Source organism: Musa acuminata, chromosome BXJ1-1, assembly GCF_036884655.1.
Source record: "Musa acuminata AAA Group cultivar baxijiao chromosome BXJ1-1, Cavendish_Baxijiao_AAA, whole genome shotgun sequence".
Lineage (NCBI taxonomy): Eukaryota > Viridiplantae > Streptophyta > Magnoliopsida > Zingiberales > Musaceae > Musa > Musa acuminata.
In genome coordinates, this window is record NC_088327.1 from 5,271,978 (window position 1) to 5,292,017 (window position 20,040).

General features: G+C 37.0%; 2 protein-coding genes across 2 annotated transcripts; one reads left to right on the forward strand and one right to left on the reverse strand.

Moving 5' to 3' along the window:
* Nucleotides 1-327: 327 nt before the first annotated feature.
* Nucleotides 328-11,394, reverse strand: LOC103986933 (protein CLT1, chloroplastic). The gene is made up of 10 exons (XM_009405088.3): nt 10,580-11,394; nt 9,548-9,693; nt 8,427-8,464; nt 8,223-8,338; nt 7,024-7,123; nt 6,909-6,944; nt 6,723-6,773; nt 6,529-6,652; nt 4,223-4,348; nt 328-657 (listed from the first exon to the last, which is right to left on the reverse strand). Exons 1-10 carry the CDS (start codon nt 11,377-11,379, stop codon nt 497-499), a joined length of 1,698 nt encoding a protein of 565 aa, XP_009403363.2. The 5' UTR covers nt 11,380-11,394; the 3' UTR covers nt 328-496.
* A 3,693-nt stretch (nt 11,395-15,087) lies between these two features.
* On the forward strand, nt 15,088-16,932 carry LOC103986922 (serine/threonine-protein kinase-like protein At3g51990). Its single transcript, XM_009405076.3, has one exon. It carries the CDS (start codon nt 15,180-15,182, stop codon nt 16,779-16,781), a length of 1,602 nt encoding a protein of 533 aa, XP_009403351.2. The 5' UTR covers nt 15,088-15,179; the 3' UTR covers nt 16,782-16,932.
* Nucleotides 16,933-20,040: the final 3,108 nt, after the last annotated feature.

A 20,040-nucleotide genomic window follows, 5' to 3' on the forward strand; every position in this document is an offset into this window, starting at 1 on the left:
TTCTCTTACGATCATTCACCATGTTATATATTTTTTTAACTCGTAATTTAATTATTGGTTCTAGTAGAATAACCTCCAATTATGTTCTAGTCGAACGAAATTACAATTTATAATATTAATACCTTCATAAAGCTTGATCTTTGAAATAAAAATTTTCTTTACAACAGATAAATTTAATATCCCGAAGGATTTTTTTTATTTATTTATGAAATTTTCCTTACAGAATAACTTTTCGATATAATTTCATATAATAAATATAATTGGAGCATCTATTATATTTTTAAATGTGCTGACCAATTTAACTAATAAAAACTTTGATTTGACAGATAGTGATGGATGATCATTTTTTTTCTTGCTATCGGTGAACAAAGAGGACAACAAAATTCCTTCTGGTTCTCAGGTCAAAGATCCAGAAAGCCATGGAAGTAGGAAACACAAACTAAAAACATACAAGATGAGGAAAAGAGAGAGATCTACATCTCTAACATTTGGAGAGTCAGGATAATTTAGTGTGAGAGGGGCTTCGAGATGGAGCCCAACAATAGAGGAGGAGGCCAGACACAAGAACTGCTGCTCCAGCAATGAAGCCTGTGGGTAGCGATGAAGCTGCTCCAATGTATGGCAATGGCAGTGTGAAGGCATAGATGGCCAGAGGAACTGAAAAAAGTGAATGCCAACCGTAAGTTTCAAAGCTGCACTTCACCATCGTGTCAAAGCATACAAGAAAGAAACAAAGCTCTGTTGAGCAACTTTTGTATTAGTTTTGCTCACATCATTGTTCGAATTATTTTCATGTGCAGTAAACAATGAGAACATTATAGATATGCATATCCAGGATATTTCTGTGCCTAAAAAAGAAATGGATGGTAATAACAGGAAAACAGGAATAGACATTGTTCAAGTTCTGAAGTAAATGGCAACAACAAGAACATAGATTTTTTAATACCATCTTTCTATCAAGTGTGTACCAATTTAGACTCACTGGTTGTACCAAAATAGAAATTAAAAATAGCAACCTGCTTTGTTCTAGGTTCATAACTGTAATCATTGAATTTGAATAATCCTCTGGCGTTAGGAAATAAGAAAGCTTCTTAAAATAAGGTCGACCAAAATGGATAATATACTTACTTAGCACCAAGGTCCAGATTTCATGATGGACCATCAGTATGTTTGTGCCAGTGTGAGCGTGGAGCAGCTTGCAAACACAAGGCTCTCATGCATCCCTAAGCTTTATGAAAAATGCCTTATAATTGGTTCGAAATGAACTCGAGTTAAACACTTACAGTGAAGGCACTTTGCAAAGAATTAGTTGACCTTCGCCAAGAATTTCTATAATTATTCGTATAACCATCCAAATCAATATTGTAGCTGAAGACTATTTCAAACAGACCATCCACAGACAAAACTATTATGTGAAGACTCAGCCAGTTTAAATACAACTAGTCATACAATCATCAACTAGATGATTAAGAAGATCCTATAGACTCTTAATTATTACTTGCTTTTGTCCATCTATTTGTGGATAATATGGATGAATTTGAGACTTCAACATCAATGCTATGATTTCATAAAAGAACTGGATAAACATTACATCCCTGGAAGTGACAATGTTGATGAGCAACTCATCAGATCAAACTATATCCTTACAAAGCTTAACCACACTGGAAGCATTGGCAGTATCACTATAGGGTTAAAATGAACCATTTTTGAAAACTTATCAACCACAGCTAAGAAAGACTTGTGCTACGTGCCTGAAGAAATCCCTATACAAGATCCATGCTGAAGTCATGCCATTTAATGGGCCATTGGTCACTGTATAACCCTGTGTTTCCTTTCCTACCCTTGGACAAGAGCTGCTCCCCCAGCATGCAATTTAAAGTCATAAAAAGGGAAGAGGTCGGCAAACACAATCAACTTCCTCACAAAAAAAATATGTATTTTTTATCTCATGCATGACATGGTGGTGAGGCCTTTTTTAACCAAAGAATTATAATTTTGTCATGATCCTGAATAGTTTGAATGCTAGCTACCTCTAGTTGCACCAAGCTGCAGTAGGCGCCCATGTTGGTCTTCGGCACCCAACTTATAAGGTTAGTACATTGACCTTCCCAGATGCCACATTAGCATAAGCCTCAAGAACTAGGTTCATCCTTTTTCAAAATTTTACGTTGTCATCAGAAGAATATGTTGCCATGTCATGATATGTTTCATACCGTGTCATGTGCCTTCGCAAGATTTTGTGATGAAAGTGTTTTTGAGTTGCCTGGTCACATAGGAACCCCTTCATACCATAGTTATGTTGTAAGATCATCCACTCCTATCACTATTTCTAACTTTAATGGCCATGGTTAGGTCGTATGATTTTCCACATTCCAACAAAATTCCTACATTTTTTTAGTGCAATCATGGTGCCCCATGTCAATCTTTTCAACTTGCAAGCTTGGGATAAATAAGCTACTTACCCTAGTTTTTGTTGGATGTCTAGTTCTTCCATGTAGGTTAGTGAACGAATGTCACATGACTTGACTTGCATAAGCTAAGTTCATAATAATGTGACATCATGCTAGACAACAAAAAGGATAGATAAGGAGAGAAACTAGTATTTATCTCAACTAGAGATGTCATGAAAAAGAAACATATGGGGTTTGAGATTAATTATTAAATCCCATGTGTACTCTTTTCAAATATTTTTTCCTTTTAACTTTGTAGTACCAAATTCTTGACTACAATAGCAGCTAGAGACATCAGTGTCATAAATTCTTCAAAGCTGCATCCAAGTTTAACATTTTCTTATATGAATATCATAATTTAACAATATCATTTTGAAATATGATAAATGTTTATGTTCATAAAAATTGTATCCTGGTTTTTCTTGACTAATTTTTAATATGAATGATGCAACATAGGAGGATATTTTGCTTGCCAGTGATGGATAGTTGGATCTTATACATAGCATGAGGAATTGATAGTGGTAGGTGGTTCTGCAAAGTCCATATGATCTAAATTGTGTTTTACATAGAGAATTATGTGAGTAGCATACATGGTGGCATACTTGATATTTTAATTTTATTTCTTGATGTTCTCAGTTAGATGTTTTTTGTTCAAATCAAGGTTCGCAATTTCGTACCATATTGAAGTATCAAGCTCAGCTCGGTACGGAACGGTATGAGTATACCAAGCGAGTATGCTCTGGTGTACCGCTAGATATATATAATAATAATAATAATAAGTTTAAAAAATAAAAAAGGGTGATCTCGTCGAGGCAACGTCGCCTCGTTTCTTCTCCTGGCACGGATGAGGAGAAGTCGCCAAAGGCACCGAGGTCTCGTCGCCTCAGATGAGGAGACGACATCTCATTTATGGCGTCCGACGAGAGAGGGCGGTGACGAATCAGGATCGTCGAGGGAGAGCAGCGCTAGATCTCTAGGTTCTCCCTCTTCTTCCTTCTCCCTCGGCCAATACTGCCCTGTAGCGGGCAGCAACGATCGAAATCGACCGTCACCAATCGATTTCGCATGGTAACAAGGCAGAAATAGCCCCAATCGATGGTTCCGCCTAGTAGCGGGCAGTCTACATACTGGTCTGCTGGCGGACCGGTACGTACCACCCGGTACGAGCAGTATCATTGGAAATTAAAAACCTTGGTTCAAATTATTGAAGTTAGAATGGAACTATTAAAACTTAAACTCTTTAAGTTCTACAGAGCATGTAAAAGAGCTTACTAATCATACCTTGAAGGTAAAAGCTTTTACCACTTGATATAGAAAAGATACGTTTAACTCATCTTGTTTTTATGAATCAATGTCTGAAAGCACACTTGACTTGACTTAAATGCTTTCTTAATTTCTTGTTAATCAAACAAGCAGTGTCTTGAAAACTTGACTGCTTAGCATTCATAAAATGTGCCATTATGTAGATGGTAAATCTATGTTGAGACAGTATTCAATTTGCAGATGCTAAATTTATGCACTAGACTTGGAACTTTGCTGGTCTCTGGATACAACTCCTTTGTGGGACATGTACAATGAAGTTAAATTTCATCAAGTCACAACCTAATAGTGTAAAATGTTGTTAAAGAAACAGCTATTCATGTGAGATTTTCTATAGGACAACCATTAAAAGCAAAAAGGGATACAAGAACACCATTAGATATGAAACTAAGGACATCTTTTAATAAACTAACTGCAAACATATAATATTGATAAGAAAGATAGAAATGAACCTGCAAAAGTGGATGCAAGACAAGAGACTACTGCCGAAGAAATCTTCAGAAGATGTAGCAATGATATGTTAAAGGCCATGTTAACAATCACAAACAATACTGGTAAAATTGGTGCACCCTCACATCCTGTCATAAGCTAAGAGTTATTGTCAAAATAATTAACTAACTGAACACAGTTCACTAGTGAGATAGATGGACAGTACATACATAAATTCTTCCTTGCTTGTACTGTAGAAAGAAAAATATCATGGGATAATGGTACATACAAAATTAACATAAGACATGAATACATATACATATTTATGTGTGTGTGTGTGTGTGTATATATATATATATATATATATATATATATATATATATATATATATATATATATATATATATATATATATATATATATATATATATATATATAATCCAAGGCAACATGTAATCAATCAAAATGAAAAATGCTGGAACCCTATATGAAAAGTTATAATATGAATTCTCCACTCTTGGAGGTATGTCTTGAAGTAATAAATAGCTAATAGCATGTTTAGACCCATTTTTAATATCCCAGAATACTTGGAATTGCAACTACCATTCTGACAGGACTCTTGATAGTTAACAATGCACCCTATACTATCTATCTTGGTTTGAAAGATAACCTTCTCAATCTTTCAGCCTGGAACTCATGTTTTTTTTCTATAGAATATTAATGCTTTGCTTGTTCTTCTTCCAAGAGTGTCCTTTTTGGAAAACAAATGCACATTGATTTTTTGCATTTGATTATCTACCTATTTGAAACCGGCAATATACATTTGCCTTATTATTTATACCCACAATCAAGGTTTAAAAATTAGGGTGTTTGATTTTTTATTATGATATTTTTCCTATTACAAGGGTTTTAGAAAAGAAAATTTAGGAATAAATACATATCCAATAAGGCTAAGAACAAAGATTGAAGGAATTAAAGGCAAATTAATAAATTTAGAAGGCTGACTTTGATGCAAATAGGAAACTAAAGCTTGTAGGAGTCTAGCTGAAGAAAATTATCATTGGTTATTCACTTCCAACCATAGAGATGCAAGAAAAATAATGATATTTCATGAATTCATAAAAAATTAACAAAGATATGCAGAATACAAAGGGAAACCAGCAACTATTATGAAACTACAGAAGATTATTGAAGCAAAGGGAAGGAACACGAGGAGAAGAGGAAGAAGCAATGCAGTACAAACATAATCATAGTTCGAATTAATGCAAGCACCAAAGCACCTCCAACTACCACCTAAACACAGCCACTAGGAATTGGAGGAAAAATAAAAGAGATGGCAAAAGAAGAATATTGGAATGAAAAAAAGAAACAAGAAAAATGAAAACAGGATGAAAGAAGAAAGATGAAGGAGATTCCAGGACTTGGCTACCACTACACTCTAACAATTGAAACAACCAGGGCAGAATGGCAACTTCAAGGGGGTAATAGAATGTCAAATGACATAGAATGGTAATATGGAAATTCTTGAAAGTGTGTCTAGAACAGTGAAATGTGATTGGATCCAGGAGAACAAGGAATCCGGTGCCAACCTATATTAGGCAGTAAGCTTATTGTACCAATTTTTTATTTGTCAATTGTCAATTATTTTTCCTTTTTGTTTTCTATTTCTTTCTCTCTCTCACTGTGCTCTCTCTCCTTTTAATTCTCTCAAGCATTCTCTCTCTCCTCTTGCTGCCCTTCTTCTCCATGTTATCACATGCATTCTCTCGCTACACCCTGCTGCATTGGTGCCACCTCCCCACTAGTCTGAGTCGCCACCTCCTCCAATACGCCTCTTCCTCCTCCTCATCTTCTTCTTCGTCACCTCCTCCTCCACCCATCTTCTCTCCCTTTATCTTGCTGGTAGCGATCTGTACTGGTGTAATACCAATCTGGCTGCCAACCCCATCTAGGCACAGGACCAAGATCCTAAACCTTGGCATGAAGCTTTAACCAGGACATGGTCACATTGACGCAATCATTACTCTTCAGCCCCAACCTCGTGTCCTTTGAAAAAATAATACAAACAACACTCTTGATAGAACGAGATCTAAGAAGTCTACATGCATCTTTATTGGCAAAGACAAGAACCAAACAATAAAAAGTTCAGAAGTTGATTCCAGTTATGTATCTCAAACATTTGAGCTGACTATAGCCAGTTATGACACAAGACATTGCATAAGACAGACTTTAATAAACTTATGCTTTACTGTTTACGTGACTAGGAGTTTATTCTGGGAAAAATGAAACTGCTTCATGACGTAATAGCAGAAAAATACAATTGATATACCTTTTGACAGTGAACCAATATTTAAGAAGCAGGCTGTTCCATCCCTAATGTATGAGGGCAACTGACTGAAATGAATGCCCCATAGCTTTGACAAAAACGGCATTAAAATGCATATAAACAGTGCCTGCATCATATGGTCATAAGATGTGTGTATAACCTTTGGGAAAAAAAATTAATCAAAAGTTGAATCTTACTTGAAAAGCAGATCCAAATGAGTTCACTACAAAAAGATCAACCGAACCTCCCTGGCATATGAAGAATCAACATTTCCATCAAGAAGTTACCATTAAAATACACTAAAAGAATAATTAGAATATCTTTTGGATCAGAATTAATGTCATCTTAGTGCAAATAAAATATAATGTTCCCAGTAAATGAACCTTTAGTTTCTTAGCAGCATCCAAGAATATCATCTCCTGCATGTACAAAAACACCAAATTATTATACACTTCTTTCATTGATAAGTTTGTGACATTCTACCAGAAAATGTGATACCTTCAAAATGGTGTCAGCAGCTTGAAATAAAAATGATGTTATCATGAGAAGTGACCAAAATATTCCAGCATTTTTCAATGACATGCCAGCAACTGACCCACTGCAAAAAACAATCAGATTTTGTTGGCTTATACTGTTAAATACAAGACTTATCTATTGAAAGGAAAAAATCTACCAAAATGGAAGGACTAAAGATGAATCATGATTTTTTAGTACCACAATTATTTTAGAATTATCATCACATTTAAATACAGAGGCCTGTAACATAATGTATTTCATTAAATAATATTGATCATCGCTTATGGGCAATATAATTGTACCTAGCTTCATTCAAGTCAATTATAATAAAAATCCTCAGAAAGCTGCTTGAAACCATGAAATGGTTTTGATGAATAATCTTGATACCATTATAATATAGTAGTAATTTTTATACCATATACTGAGATTTTAATAATCATCCTCAAATGCACCATTAGAGTGAGAACAATATAACTAGCCCAGGAGATCCCTAGAACACTATTGTAATTCTATCATTTTGCATGGAACTACTTTGAGCTTTTTGATAACGGTCATGCGGCAGCGAAACCTCGTATCAATATGTTATTTCATAGATATTTCATCTAAATTCATAAGCATCTTTAATTTTTAGTCCTAAAGATAGGTATTCTACTTTCTTTCATAAGATTTTTGAATGGGCTATTTGATTTGGAAATCTTGACGAAAGATATGTCATTCATAGTAAGACTTGGAAGATACGGTCTATTTAATTTGAAACTTGCAAACACAGTTCTTTCACAAATCACAAGAGAGAAATATATGAAACTTGCATAGAAGACTACTATCCCAAAATCACCAATCAACCTCAAACCCAACCATTAGACCTCCATTTTAAGGCCATAAAGGGACATACAATGTATATGTTAATCTCCATGTGTTTTTGTATGTAAAAATGATTGTTGTGCTCCTCTCAAGTAGCATAAGACAATCAAATACTATCCAATCATACAAATCATATATGAAATCATACTAATAATTAATTATAATATATTTTATGCCATCTTGTACCCATTTCTTTTGTCATAATATTTATATCTTGTCATGTTTACGTCCCATGCCCTTGTCCATGCATTGTAAATCTTCATTTAATTTCAAATAAAACATCAAAACAATTGTCTTTAATATCTATATGATAAAGATACCTTGTCACAGTGATTACTACTCCAACCATCACAAGCAAGCACCCTAGTATTTGGTTGAAACGATATCGCCTCTTAAGAAATATAACTGAAAAAAGAAGCTGCCAAACAAGAAATGTCTGCAAAACGAGATTTACAACATGTTATTTGATTTGGACTAATTCATCAATGCATCATGAAAATAAATATATCAGTCAAGTCTATTACCTGAGATAGCACTGGAATCGATGCCCCAGAAAGAACAGCTACTCTAACAAAAATCAAACCAACAACATATATTAGTGTAGCCTCTATGAGTCAATTCCTTGAATGCAGATTCCATTTAGTAATAATATCTAAAATATAAGGACTGAGAAGCCTATTATGTAAGAAACAAAGAGGCAGTCTAAATAGTAACATCAATATAAGGGTATCAGAATATTGTACACAAAAAATAATAGAATGATAGAGTAGGTACAATGTTGAAGTTACCAGCTGTATCACATGCTTTAACATAAAATACTTAAATTTCTGGCATAACATTTGAAAAAATCATGTGTATAATTCGGGCATTCAACCACTTGTTTGACTTATCTAAATTAAAGGTACATAAGAATATAAGATCACAGAGACATGTGTTCATGATAGTAAATTTCTCCTTTGTTTACTATTATATATAGTTTCATACAGTTCATGAAATTAGTAAGATGAATTTATTCTGATGTTTGTACGAGTGCAATGTGTAACTAAAGAGATTACACTTTTTAGTATAGTCAGGTTAATATACTTCCTTGAACAAAAATTTTCTACTAGAGAAAAGTACAGGAAGCAAAGAACCAACCTGTATCTGATTAAAAGATGAGATGACATTATGGATAAGTTGGCATGCTAATAGCCATCAGATAGTGAATTTTCTAGAGTGTGCACCACATGTGCCTAGTTCAGTCATCTTTTGTTGTTGGGTGCCCATTAGACTAAAAAATGTTAATGCAAATTAGAATCACAGGAAGGATCCTGAGAATCAGGACTTATGAAGAGTATGAATCAGAGCATTCAGTTTTGCAAAGATACTCCAGTCCCTCATTTCATTGGAATATTTCATAAGTAATCTATACAAGTGAATTTCCATCCTGTAACATGCTCACCATACTAACTACTACAAAGACATTATAAGTCAATTGACAACTGCAGATACTGAGAAAGTATTTCAAGAAATCAGAGAGAAAATAATTGATATCTAGCACCAAGTACTTGTCTAATTCTAATGATGCACACAGTAACAGGTTTAACAGATATATCGCTTGACAAGATAAGCTGCAATAGGTAGTAATTCTCATATGCTAGCATACCTCCTGCTGCCATTCCTGATGCTGCTGCCAAAGCCTCTAGAAGTCCCACAGCCAAAAATGGGGTCTTCGGTAGAGATAGCATCTCATCGGTGACAATGCCAGTATGATAACGAATGCAAAGGATAGAAAAGTACACCACCAAGTATCTGATCAAAAGGATGACTCATCGGTTGATCAATAACAACATATAGCTCATTATGTAAACTAGAGTAGCGAAAAAAAAAAAAAGAATTTTAGGTCAAATGACATCTAACCAGGGACATGTAGATTCCTAGACATGATTTCAGAATACCATAATGTTTCGACAATGGTGTACTGGTTTGATATCAAATTGATAGATCAGTGTGCCAAAAGTATTACTGGGTGCTACTACATGAAAGAAATTTTTTGTACTCTTTATTGGGGTACAAAAGCAAATTGAACATTGGTCCGAGAATATTTTAGTACCAGTACCAGTCTAGAATTCCAAAGCCTGTTCCACTATACATATTAATACTACTAAGGGATATAACAAACCAAGTTAATTTAACAATAGTGTGATATATACCACTAATATACAAGATGATGTTAACAAAGAAGAGTATTTCCACTAATACACTAATATGTGCCTTACTCAGTGAGGCCCCGCACACATTTCTGCCTTCTGCCCTATCTCTTACATGGGAAGGAGCCCTAGGGCTAGGATCTCCAATGGTGTCTACAGCCTGTATCGAGCAACAGAGTACGTATCTGAACCAGAACCACCCGACCCATTTGCCCTCCTCATCGGCCCCAGGACCGTATGCGGCTACCGAGCGTAAAAAACAAAAGGGGATCGTTGCACGAATCTCAACGTCACGCCCACATGCTGAAAGCAACTGAGACAGCTACCCCCGACTCGGCCGGCCATCATTGGCACGTGCGAACAATAATCGCGCATCGACTGCCACCGCTCACTTCCCAACCCAAAATAACTGACAGCGAGCGAACCCGACGGCGAAAACGCCGAGTGAAAGCAAGATCAAGGGAGGAGATTGCGAAAGGTTCGCCTACCCGAACGTGGTGAATTGGGCGAGGAAGAACGGATACTCCTTGAGCGGGACGAGCGCAAGCTTTTGGAGCACTCGATTGCCGGTCCCCAAGACCACCGTGACCGCCGCTGCCGCCAACACCTCCGCCGCCCTGCTCCGCCGCCCCTCCACCTCCACTTCGCCGATCATCTCCCCCATGGCGCTGAGGCACATAACCGCCGGAGATCCCTTCCCCCGGCGCGTCACTCGGCCGCCAAGGGAACGGTCGACGGCCGGTTCTGGAGTCCACGACACGCTCGTCGATCGGAGAGCGCGGGTGATCCCATCGCTCGATGCAGAGCGGACGGACACAGGTCGGAGATGTGGCCGCCGGAAAGAGAGATCGGATGGTGGGGAGATCGAGGTGTTGAGGATCCGACGATAGCATGTAGACATCGCCGATCTGGGAATTGGGTCGAGAGGGAGGGAGGCGGAGGGGGAGGGCGAGGGAGAACTGTCCACCCCGGTCTCCTCGAACGCACTTTTATCTCGGTCCGATGGTGACCGTAAAAAGTCTGAAGACGACGCCCCCTTCTGTCGCGGTGCGGTGTTGCGCGGATCGGAAGTTTCTTGTCGGAGCAGCGAACAGGCGCTGAAGGAGCGTGACAGCGACACGGCATAAAAGCACGTGGGTGACGGCACTTCAAGAGACACGTGTGGATTGTCGGTTCGTCGGCGAGGAGGAAGAGAATTCGCCACCGTCACGTCGGGCTTAATGCGACGTGGAATTGCCGCGTTGGAATGCTCAAAGGAAAGGCCGGTCAGATTCGGGACGCCTCCCATCGCTGAAAGGTCGAGCGCGGGTGCGGCTCCGTGGACAAGAAGCGGTGGGCACGGCAGGGCTGCCTTCGGACTTGGGTGGTGGGGATTGCAAGCAAATGTCGTTTGTGATTTGTCTTGGCAAGAAAAAGAACCTCAAATCTTTTGTGTTTCTCCGATTAAATCTTTTTTATTTTCCCAGAATGATCAAAAAAGAAAACTCAAGGTTTCATTAGTTTGGAATCTAACCACACTTAATTATCAATTTTTATTGTAGATTATAGGTTTTATACGATAATTCATGTGGGGATTTGAGTGGATGAGTATTGTGAAGGTTTGACACATTTAAAAATAAAGAAGGACAAAAATTCTTATAAAAAATCTTAATATAATAAATTCGTATCGATGATGATTATTTAATATAATATTATTGAGAAAGTGAGAGAGTTGAAGAATCTAAGACTGAGTCAAAAATGCACACGGAAAGATACATGTATTTGGGTTCATCTAGTCAATGAATCGAAACACTATAAGCAATAAAAATATTATAATTGAATTTTAATTGGTTTAAAACCCCACCAATCTTAATTATTGACTTTACTATATTAAAGTGTGAGTTGTTTTAAATGAAGATTAGGAATATATTAGCATATTTCGAAATAAACGATAACAAAATATTTATTTTTCTCATTTAATCTTAAATTTAGATCTATATATTTAAAATAAATCTTAATCATCTGTCCTTATTGTGTTTCAAGCTAAAGGTTTTGTTTGTTTTATAGTGTCATATCTGTCTTGAGACTATAACCGTTGTTTCCTAATTTAGAAAGTGATTAAGTGGTGCCTCGGATACCTTTTTTGTTTTAGGCAACTGTATTAGGTAATGTTTTGGTCATTATGATCACATTAAACACTTTGGAATATATCTTGTTTTAGGTTAACACTCATGCATAAAAGGGCTGTTTTGAGTGTATCAGGTGGTTTAATAAAACTGGTGAAGTAGTAAATTAGTAAGTGGGTTTTCTTTCAGAACACTTAGAGAAAAAAATTATCAATCAAAAAAAAAAAAAATATATATATATATATATATATATAATGACTTAATTGACATCGGGAGGATAAAACTTACCTGAGCTATATATCCTATTTCAAAAAGAATAATTACGGACTATCCCCTGTACGAATATTTTATAAAATATTTAACCTTTTTATTTAGTATAAAAGTTATTTTCAATATAACAATCGATACCATATATTTTTTACTATTTAGACCCATCATCTTAAAATTAATTTGAGCATCATAAAGATCGAGTCGAGAAACTCATATAAAATCATAATTTTTTGCGGATTATCTCATGACACACGAGCGCTTTCATCTTGAATCTCGAAAAAATTTTAGACATATCGATGACATCTCTTTCTTCTGGCAATTGTGGATCCGAACTATATTGAGTTGAGTAGGACGTTACATTTAAGAATTAAATTAATATTTATATAATTAGGATTATAAAAAGGCCATATCATCATCAAAATCAACATGCGAGCTATTTTTCTATTAATGCATGCACTAGTTTATATCTCTGCCATGATTATAATTATAAAGAATTCCATTGTCGATGTTGGTCGGAGCCAAAATCGTTGTAGGCTAAGTTTATCCAATTACTATCATGCTACATTGAATAATAATAATCGTGTTATGAATTGTAGTAGTTTTAAGTAACTGTAATTTAAAAAAGCAATAATTATTGAATTTTAAATACATCATTTTTAACTTCAAGTTTTAACTATATTTTTTAAAAACCATAATTATAATTATCTTATATACGACGATCAATTTTATAAGAAGGAAAAGACAAACATAAGAGTATCAAATATATTTACTATAACCATCATTTATTCTTTCTATTACACCCTTCTTCCATCTCTTTCTTTGATTCCAATAAATTGTTGAGTTCTTCGAGCGTCCTCAAATTATTTGAAGAAACACTACAGTAAAATATATTTTTTTCTTGTGATTCTTACCTATATATATTACTATGAACTATTGCGTCAGGAACTATGGCAATAAGTGCCACCGTGAAAAGATGAATTTACATTTTTAAGTAAATATTTACATGTAACTCAACCATAATAATAAATTATTGGACTAATTAAATATTACCCACTTAGTAGTTACACTTAGCATTTTAATTCTTAAGAAACTTGTAGATTTATTTATCATAATATCATCGATTTTACTAATAAAAATATAAATATTAATATTAAAAAAATAATTTTAATAATTCGATTTATAATGGCGGACGATGTCGTTGGAAACTACGAGTGATTGTTGTAGATGAAAAAAAAGATGAGGTCGCTCTGCATCTATATCAACGCTGATGTAAGTATTGAGCGGCATTGAACTATATTTGTGTCGATGTCAATGCAGTTGTTGAATGACATTGCTTGACATCTACATTAGTGGCCCTTTTGCCACTCAACAATTACATCGATATCGATCTAGATACAAAGTGATCCTCACTTCTTACCGTCATTCTTCTTATTCACAATAGTTACTCATGATTCTCTAATGGTATCATCGTTTGCCACCATTGATGTCGTCCGTTATCACTAACTAAAATATTAAAATTATATATTTTTACCTTTTATTTTTATATTTTATTAGTAAAATCGATCGTATTACGATAAATGAACTTAGATGTTTCACTTTCATAACTATAAATATACTAATATAAATTTTAAAATATAAAGACCAATATAATATACATAAAATAATTAATTAAGGAGCAACATGTAATTAGCTCTAAATTATTTATCCTAACAATCAATAACAACAATAATAGATCATGCTAACCATAGTAATAAATCATACTTATCTTGCATAAACAATCACAGTAATAAATATAAAATAATTATGTTTTATAATAAAAATAATTATATTTTATGTCATGAATGACAACCACAATAATAAATTATATAGTATATAAGATGGTTTTTTTTATGATTATACTTTACAACCGCTGGGATACATCACAATAATTTCACAAAAGACTATCAGATTCATTTATCAACAATAGCATTTATATAAAAAAATTAATATTTAAGCATAGCCAACTTCAAATACAAAATTCCAAAAACACTTCACATAAGTTTGTCATAACATAATGTGATCAACATTTTAATACATTTTACAAAAAAAAATTCTCCATATGGGAAAGTCCAAAATAGAGTGGAAAAAGAGAACTTCAAAGAATTATTTTGTAATTCACACTGAAAAAGTGAACTATTGAAAGGATCAGCAAGCAAAAATGCCATTCATGATCTCGGCAAATATGCCTCCAAAGACTTTAGGTAAAAGTACTTTTTCAGGTTAAAAATATTTAGTAAATTGCTTCGAACTAATTCTCAGAGAAAGTGGAATTCAAATTACCAAAACATTTTTCTCTTATTTCTATTTCTTAATAAAAATATTCATCAGAAAATAATGTGTTCCTCTTCATAATAACAATAAAGATTCTTGTCCATCAATAAAAGAACATACACTAGAAACCAATGTGGGACAGCTGGCGCCCAGTTATTTGTCATCGACATCCTCATTAACTAAGGAATAATGAATAATTAAACCTGTATTAGCGATAATTACAAAGTGCGAATTAGAATTATAGGTTTTGTAGGTTTAGAATTATATATAATAATATTTAATTTTATTCTCCCATTTTTTGCCTGCCTTGGCTAAATTGTTTTGGCCTCTGCTTTCCTGCTGCTGTATTGCTCATCCGTCACGGCCGTCTAAAGCCCCATCCGGTTCCTCGTCTTCCATCTCGATGATGGGTTACCTCTCGTGCCGTGCTGACTCCTCCGTCGCCACCTGCCGCTCTATCTCCTCCTCCGACGTAAGCTCCCACAAGCCCCTCCGAAAGAAGAAGCACAGCACCAACAACCTCACAAATTTGTCGGCACCGAAAGAAGAAGCCGGCGACTTCGCCCACCACCCCGGTATCCGCCACTTCACCTACCGAGAGCTCGAGTCGGCCACGGGCAACTTCTCTGACGACGTCCTCCTCGGCCGCGGCAGCCATGGCGCCGTCTACAAGGCGGTCCTCCGCGGCGGGCGCCAGGTCGCGGTCAAGCGCCCCTCCCGCCGTCCCCACCATCTCTGCTCCCCCTTGCCGGCGGCTTCCGTCGCCGCGGCCACTGCTCGCGACGAGGTCGAGAACGAGATCGAGATCCTCGCCGGCATCCGCAGCCCCCGCCTCGTCAACCTCATCGGCTTCACCCCCTCCGCCTCCGATCGGAAAGAGCGGCTTCTGGTGGTGGAGTTCATGCCCAACGGCACGCTCTACGACCTCCTCCACTCCAATCCACGCCCGCCTGGATGGGCTCGCCGCATCCGGCTTGCCCTCCAGACTGCCAAAGCCCTTCTCACCCTCCACTCCGTGCAGCCGCCCGTCATCCACCGCGACGTCAAGTCGGCAAATATACTGCTCGATCATAGCTTCAACGCTCGGCTGGGGGACTTCGGTCTCGCCCTCCGCGACGATGAGGATACCAAATTCCCCTCCGCCCGCTCCACGCCTCCCGCAGGCACGCTTGGCTACCTCGACCCCTCTTACGTCACGCCTGAGAACCTGAGCACCAAGACGGACGTATTTAGCTTCGGGATCTTACTTCTGGAGATCATGAGCGGCCGGAAGGCAATCGATGTTGCCCACTCCCCGCCGTCGGTCGTGGAGTGGGCTGTCCCCTTGTTGAGAAAGGGGAAGGTCTCGACGCTTTTTGATCCAAGGATTGGGCCGCCCAAGGACCCAGTGGCGAGGAGGCAGCTTGCGGCACTGGCTGCCAGCTGCGTGCGGTCATACAAGGAAATGCGGCCATCCATGGAGGAGGTCGTGGAGCAACTCAATGTGTTGAGCAAGACAGTGCTGTCGAGAGCTTGGAATGGGCTCTCGGTCGGAAACCCATGCTCGGTGGTTGACGTGGAGAGGCCCTTGACGAAGCTGAATTCTACTAGTATCAATCGGGGCTGGAGTCCAGCTTCAGATTCGAGGTTTCATCGAGAGGATGAGCCACTTGACAAGGATCGAGACATGGCTGTTAATGTGAAGAAGCCCCCTTTGATTATAAAGGAAACTCATTCTTCGAGGAACGCAAGGAGGGTGCCCTTGGAGGACACAAGAGGAAGTACAAATCTGTTGGATCTCATGGCTCAGCCTGATCGAGAGCTAATTAAAACGTTGGCAGCTGGTGTGACTAGTAACAATAGTCCTACTATCAGCAGGGCAAGGACTCTGCGAGTCATTCATGATTTCCATGGCAGTGATGCAATTTTGCAATTGAGGAGGAATGGATCTTTGACAAAGGAGCCATTGAAATCATTTTCGAGATTTAATGAGATTGATACTATTAATGAGAAGGCTCATGATTGAAGCAGAGATCTCCTATGACCACCACTTGGGTTTGTTATGGTTTATTTATGCCATTGTCAAATGAACAGTTTTCTTTTTCTAGGGTGAAACAAATTATTATTTCTGTTGTAACTTATCTATTGTTGCATAGAGTAGGAATTATTCTTTTGTATGTGCATGGTACTTGGTGGTTTTCCCTTCTGCAGATCTTGCTAATTTAGTTTATTATGCATGATATAATTTCATAATGGAAATTTCTTTTGTAGTTGTTTATAATTTGGCTAGTTATGTTACCTATAACTATCATTCTTGTTGACTGTAGCTAATTCATGCATTTCTTGAGTAGAAGTGGAAATATTTCTTTTGGTTTCTTCTTTAAGTACATGGAATTAACCCATTTTAATTTGACTTGAATTTAGCATCATGCTTTTCTCTCTGTGCTCATGATCTATATACATTGCCAGACTTACCTTCCAGGCTTCTATGACCATATGATTCCAATGGCTCATAGTTACATCGAAACCTTTAGAATTCTCAAGGTTGATCTTTTTAATTTCTTGATTTGGTACTTAGAGTGATCTTTGTTTGTTTATGAACCTTTTTTATCATTGAGTAAACAGATTGATAGTTTCTATTGATGGCATGATATGATTTGATCCACTTTGAGAGAGAGAAATTAAGCTAATTGAACTAGATATCTGGTGTATAAAGAAATATAACAATCATCCAATATGCCTCTTTGGTTTACGGTGTTCATATTTATAGGTTACTGGTGCCTTGATACCTACTTAACAAAGGTTACATTAATTTCCTGAAATATTTTATCATATCAATAGCCGTAACTTGTTAAAATAGGTCTTCTAACTAGACATTTTGCTGTTAAGGACTGGAATCAATCACCTAATTCCTCCATTCACTGCTGCTGCTGAAGCATAGTTTTTTTGGCCCTTTCAAGACCTGTTCTGTTCTTTTTTTTCTTCTTGTGACCATGACAAGTGAGCCACAGGGCTAGGTGAATCATATATATATATTTTTATGAAAGTGGTTGCCAATCGCCACAAATCTGGTTGCTCTTTTCTTTGGTGGGTTGGAGGCTTGCCAATCTCTAACTTGAGCCAATCTACTTAATATAAAACCAAGTCCAGTTGCTGCCTTTGGCCTTTGTATGACTTTGATGCCTAACAGGACTTCTTCCTTTGCATGTGTCATGAAGGTTTCAGACCAGTTTTGAGCACTCATACTACAACTAGGGTTCATTCCATATGAAATCCTCTGCACCATAGGATCAGACCATGTTTGCCTAATGAATCCTAATTATTTTTCGGTTCAATCTTAAACAAGATGTCTGGGTCATGGGTCAGTGTCTCTTGAGTCCAGTTTAAATTAGGTCTCTGCAAGCACTGAGTTGGGTGCCACATGCCCATCCAAGGACACCATAGTGGCAAGCACTTGTTGCAAGTGTCCTAGGGGCTAATTACGAATTCTCCCTTGTAATTAGTTGTCTTTAGCATTCTAGTCCTTATATTTTCAAAAGTTATATTGGGATCCCTATATTTATGAAAGTGAAACATTTAATCCCGTTTCTCTTCAGGCGGTCAACTTTGCTGACAAAAATACTGCAAGGTTTACCACTGAGCACTTGTGGTATTTTCGTCAGCTGAGTCGACGGCGTGAGGAGAAACGGGGTTAAATGTTTCATTTTCGTAAGTATAGATATTCCAATATAACTTTTGAGAGTGTAGGGACCGAGATGCTAAAGGTAGTTAATTACAAGGGATAATCTGTAATTAGCCCGTGACCTAGCACTTGTGGTATTTTTGTCAACTGAGTCGACGGCGTGAGGAGAAACGGGGTTAAATGTTTCATTTTCGTAAGTATAGATATTCCAATATAACTTTTGAGAGTGTAGGGACCGAGATGCTAAAGGTAGTTAATTACAAAGGATAATCTGTAATTAGCCCGTGTCCTAGCACTTGTGGTATTTTCGTCAACTGAGTCGACGGCGTGAGGAGAAACGGGGTTAAATGTTTCATTTTCGTAAGTATAGATATTCCAATATAACTTTTGAGAGTGTAGGGACCGAGATGCTAAATGTAGTTAATTACAAGGGATAATCTGTAATTAGCCCGTGTCCTAGCTGTCATGCTGAGTCACAAGGTAGGCCATCTATTTATTTTACCAAGGCCGGCCAGCACATGGCTGAAACTAGCCCATGTTTATCTAATCTCCAGCATGAATTGGAGACACAGGTTTGCGTACACCATTTTGTTGTCACACAAGTGATCCTGAAGGTTGCCTCATAAAATGACATCTGTAATTCTTGGATGGAGTATGTTTCTAGTGTTAATCTGGATTTTGCATTTTCTTTGTGCATCTTGCCATTGCATTATCTAGTTTTCTTGCTGCAGGTTCTTTGTAGGCATGAGTTTGAACATGCTACGTCAAAAATACATGGAAAAGTTTATATATTACTGTATGAATCCAGCAGTTAGTCCTTGTTATTCATTTTGGGTTGTCCTTACCGAGTATGCTTATGAATTTATCTTCTCTTTTAATCTCTATTTTGTTTGTTTAATTTTACGGTCATTATCTTGCCTTGAAGTAATTGTGCTACACATGAATTCCTGGTTGGCAATTTGTTACTGCCATTCATTTGCAGCATGGTCTATCTTGATTATCACAATTAACAAAATATAATGAAGGATGTCCATTGCATTGTAAGCTGTATCAGGTGGTATTTCTATTGCATCAGTATGGCTGTCAAGTTAATTCACTCATTCCAGCCATGAATTTTCAATGATCTGGATTATGAACAGTAAATGAGGCTATTGCTAAAGGTGTCTCCATCATGAGCTGATGTGGTAAGTGATTCAATTGTTAGGTTCCTGTAATTATTGTTAATGATTTGATTCTTCCTGAGAAAAAATGAATGTATATATATGCCATTCTACCGCATCAATAGATGGTGATTTACATGTTTCTTGTTAGCGAGGCAAGTGAATGAGATGTAAATAGGGATTATAAGATCAGACGACCACAATGGCACATCACTGTTTTCGGATTTAGTTTTGAGCATCAATTTGGTTTTTATGAGAATGAATATTATGTTGTTATTTCAACAGTCTAAGCAATGTAGTTTGAACAGATAGGGATTATAAGATCAGACGACCACAATGGCACATCACTGTTTTCGGATTTAGTTTCGAGCATCAAGTTGGTTTTTATGAGAACGAATATTATGTTGTTATTTCAACAGTTTTAGCAATGTACTTTGAACCAA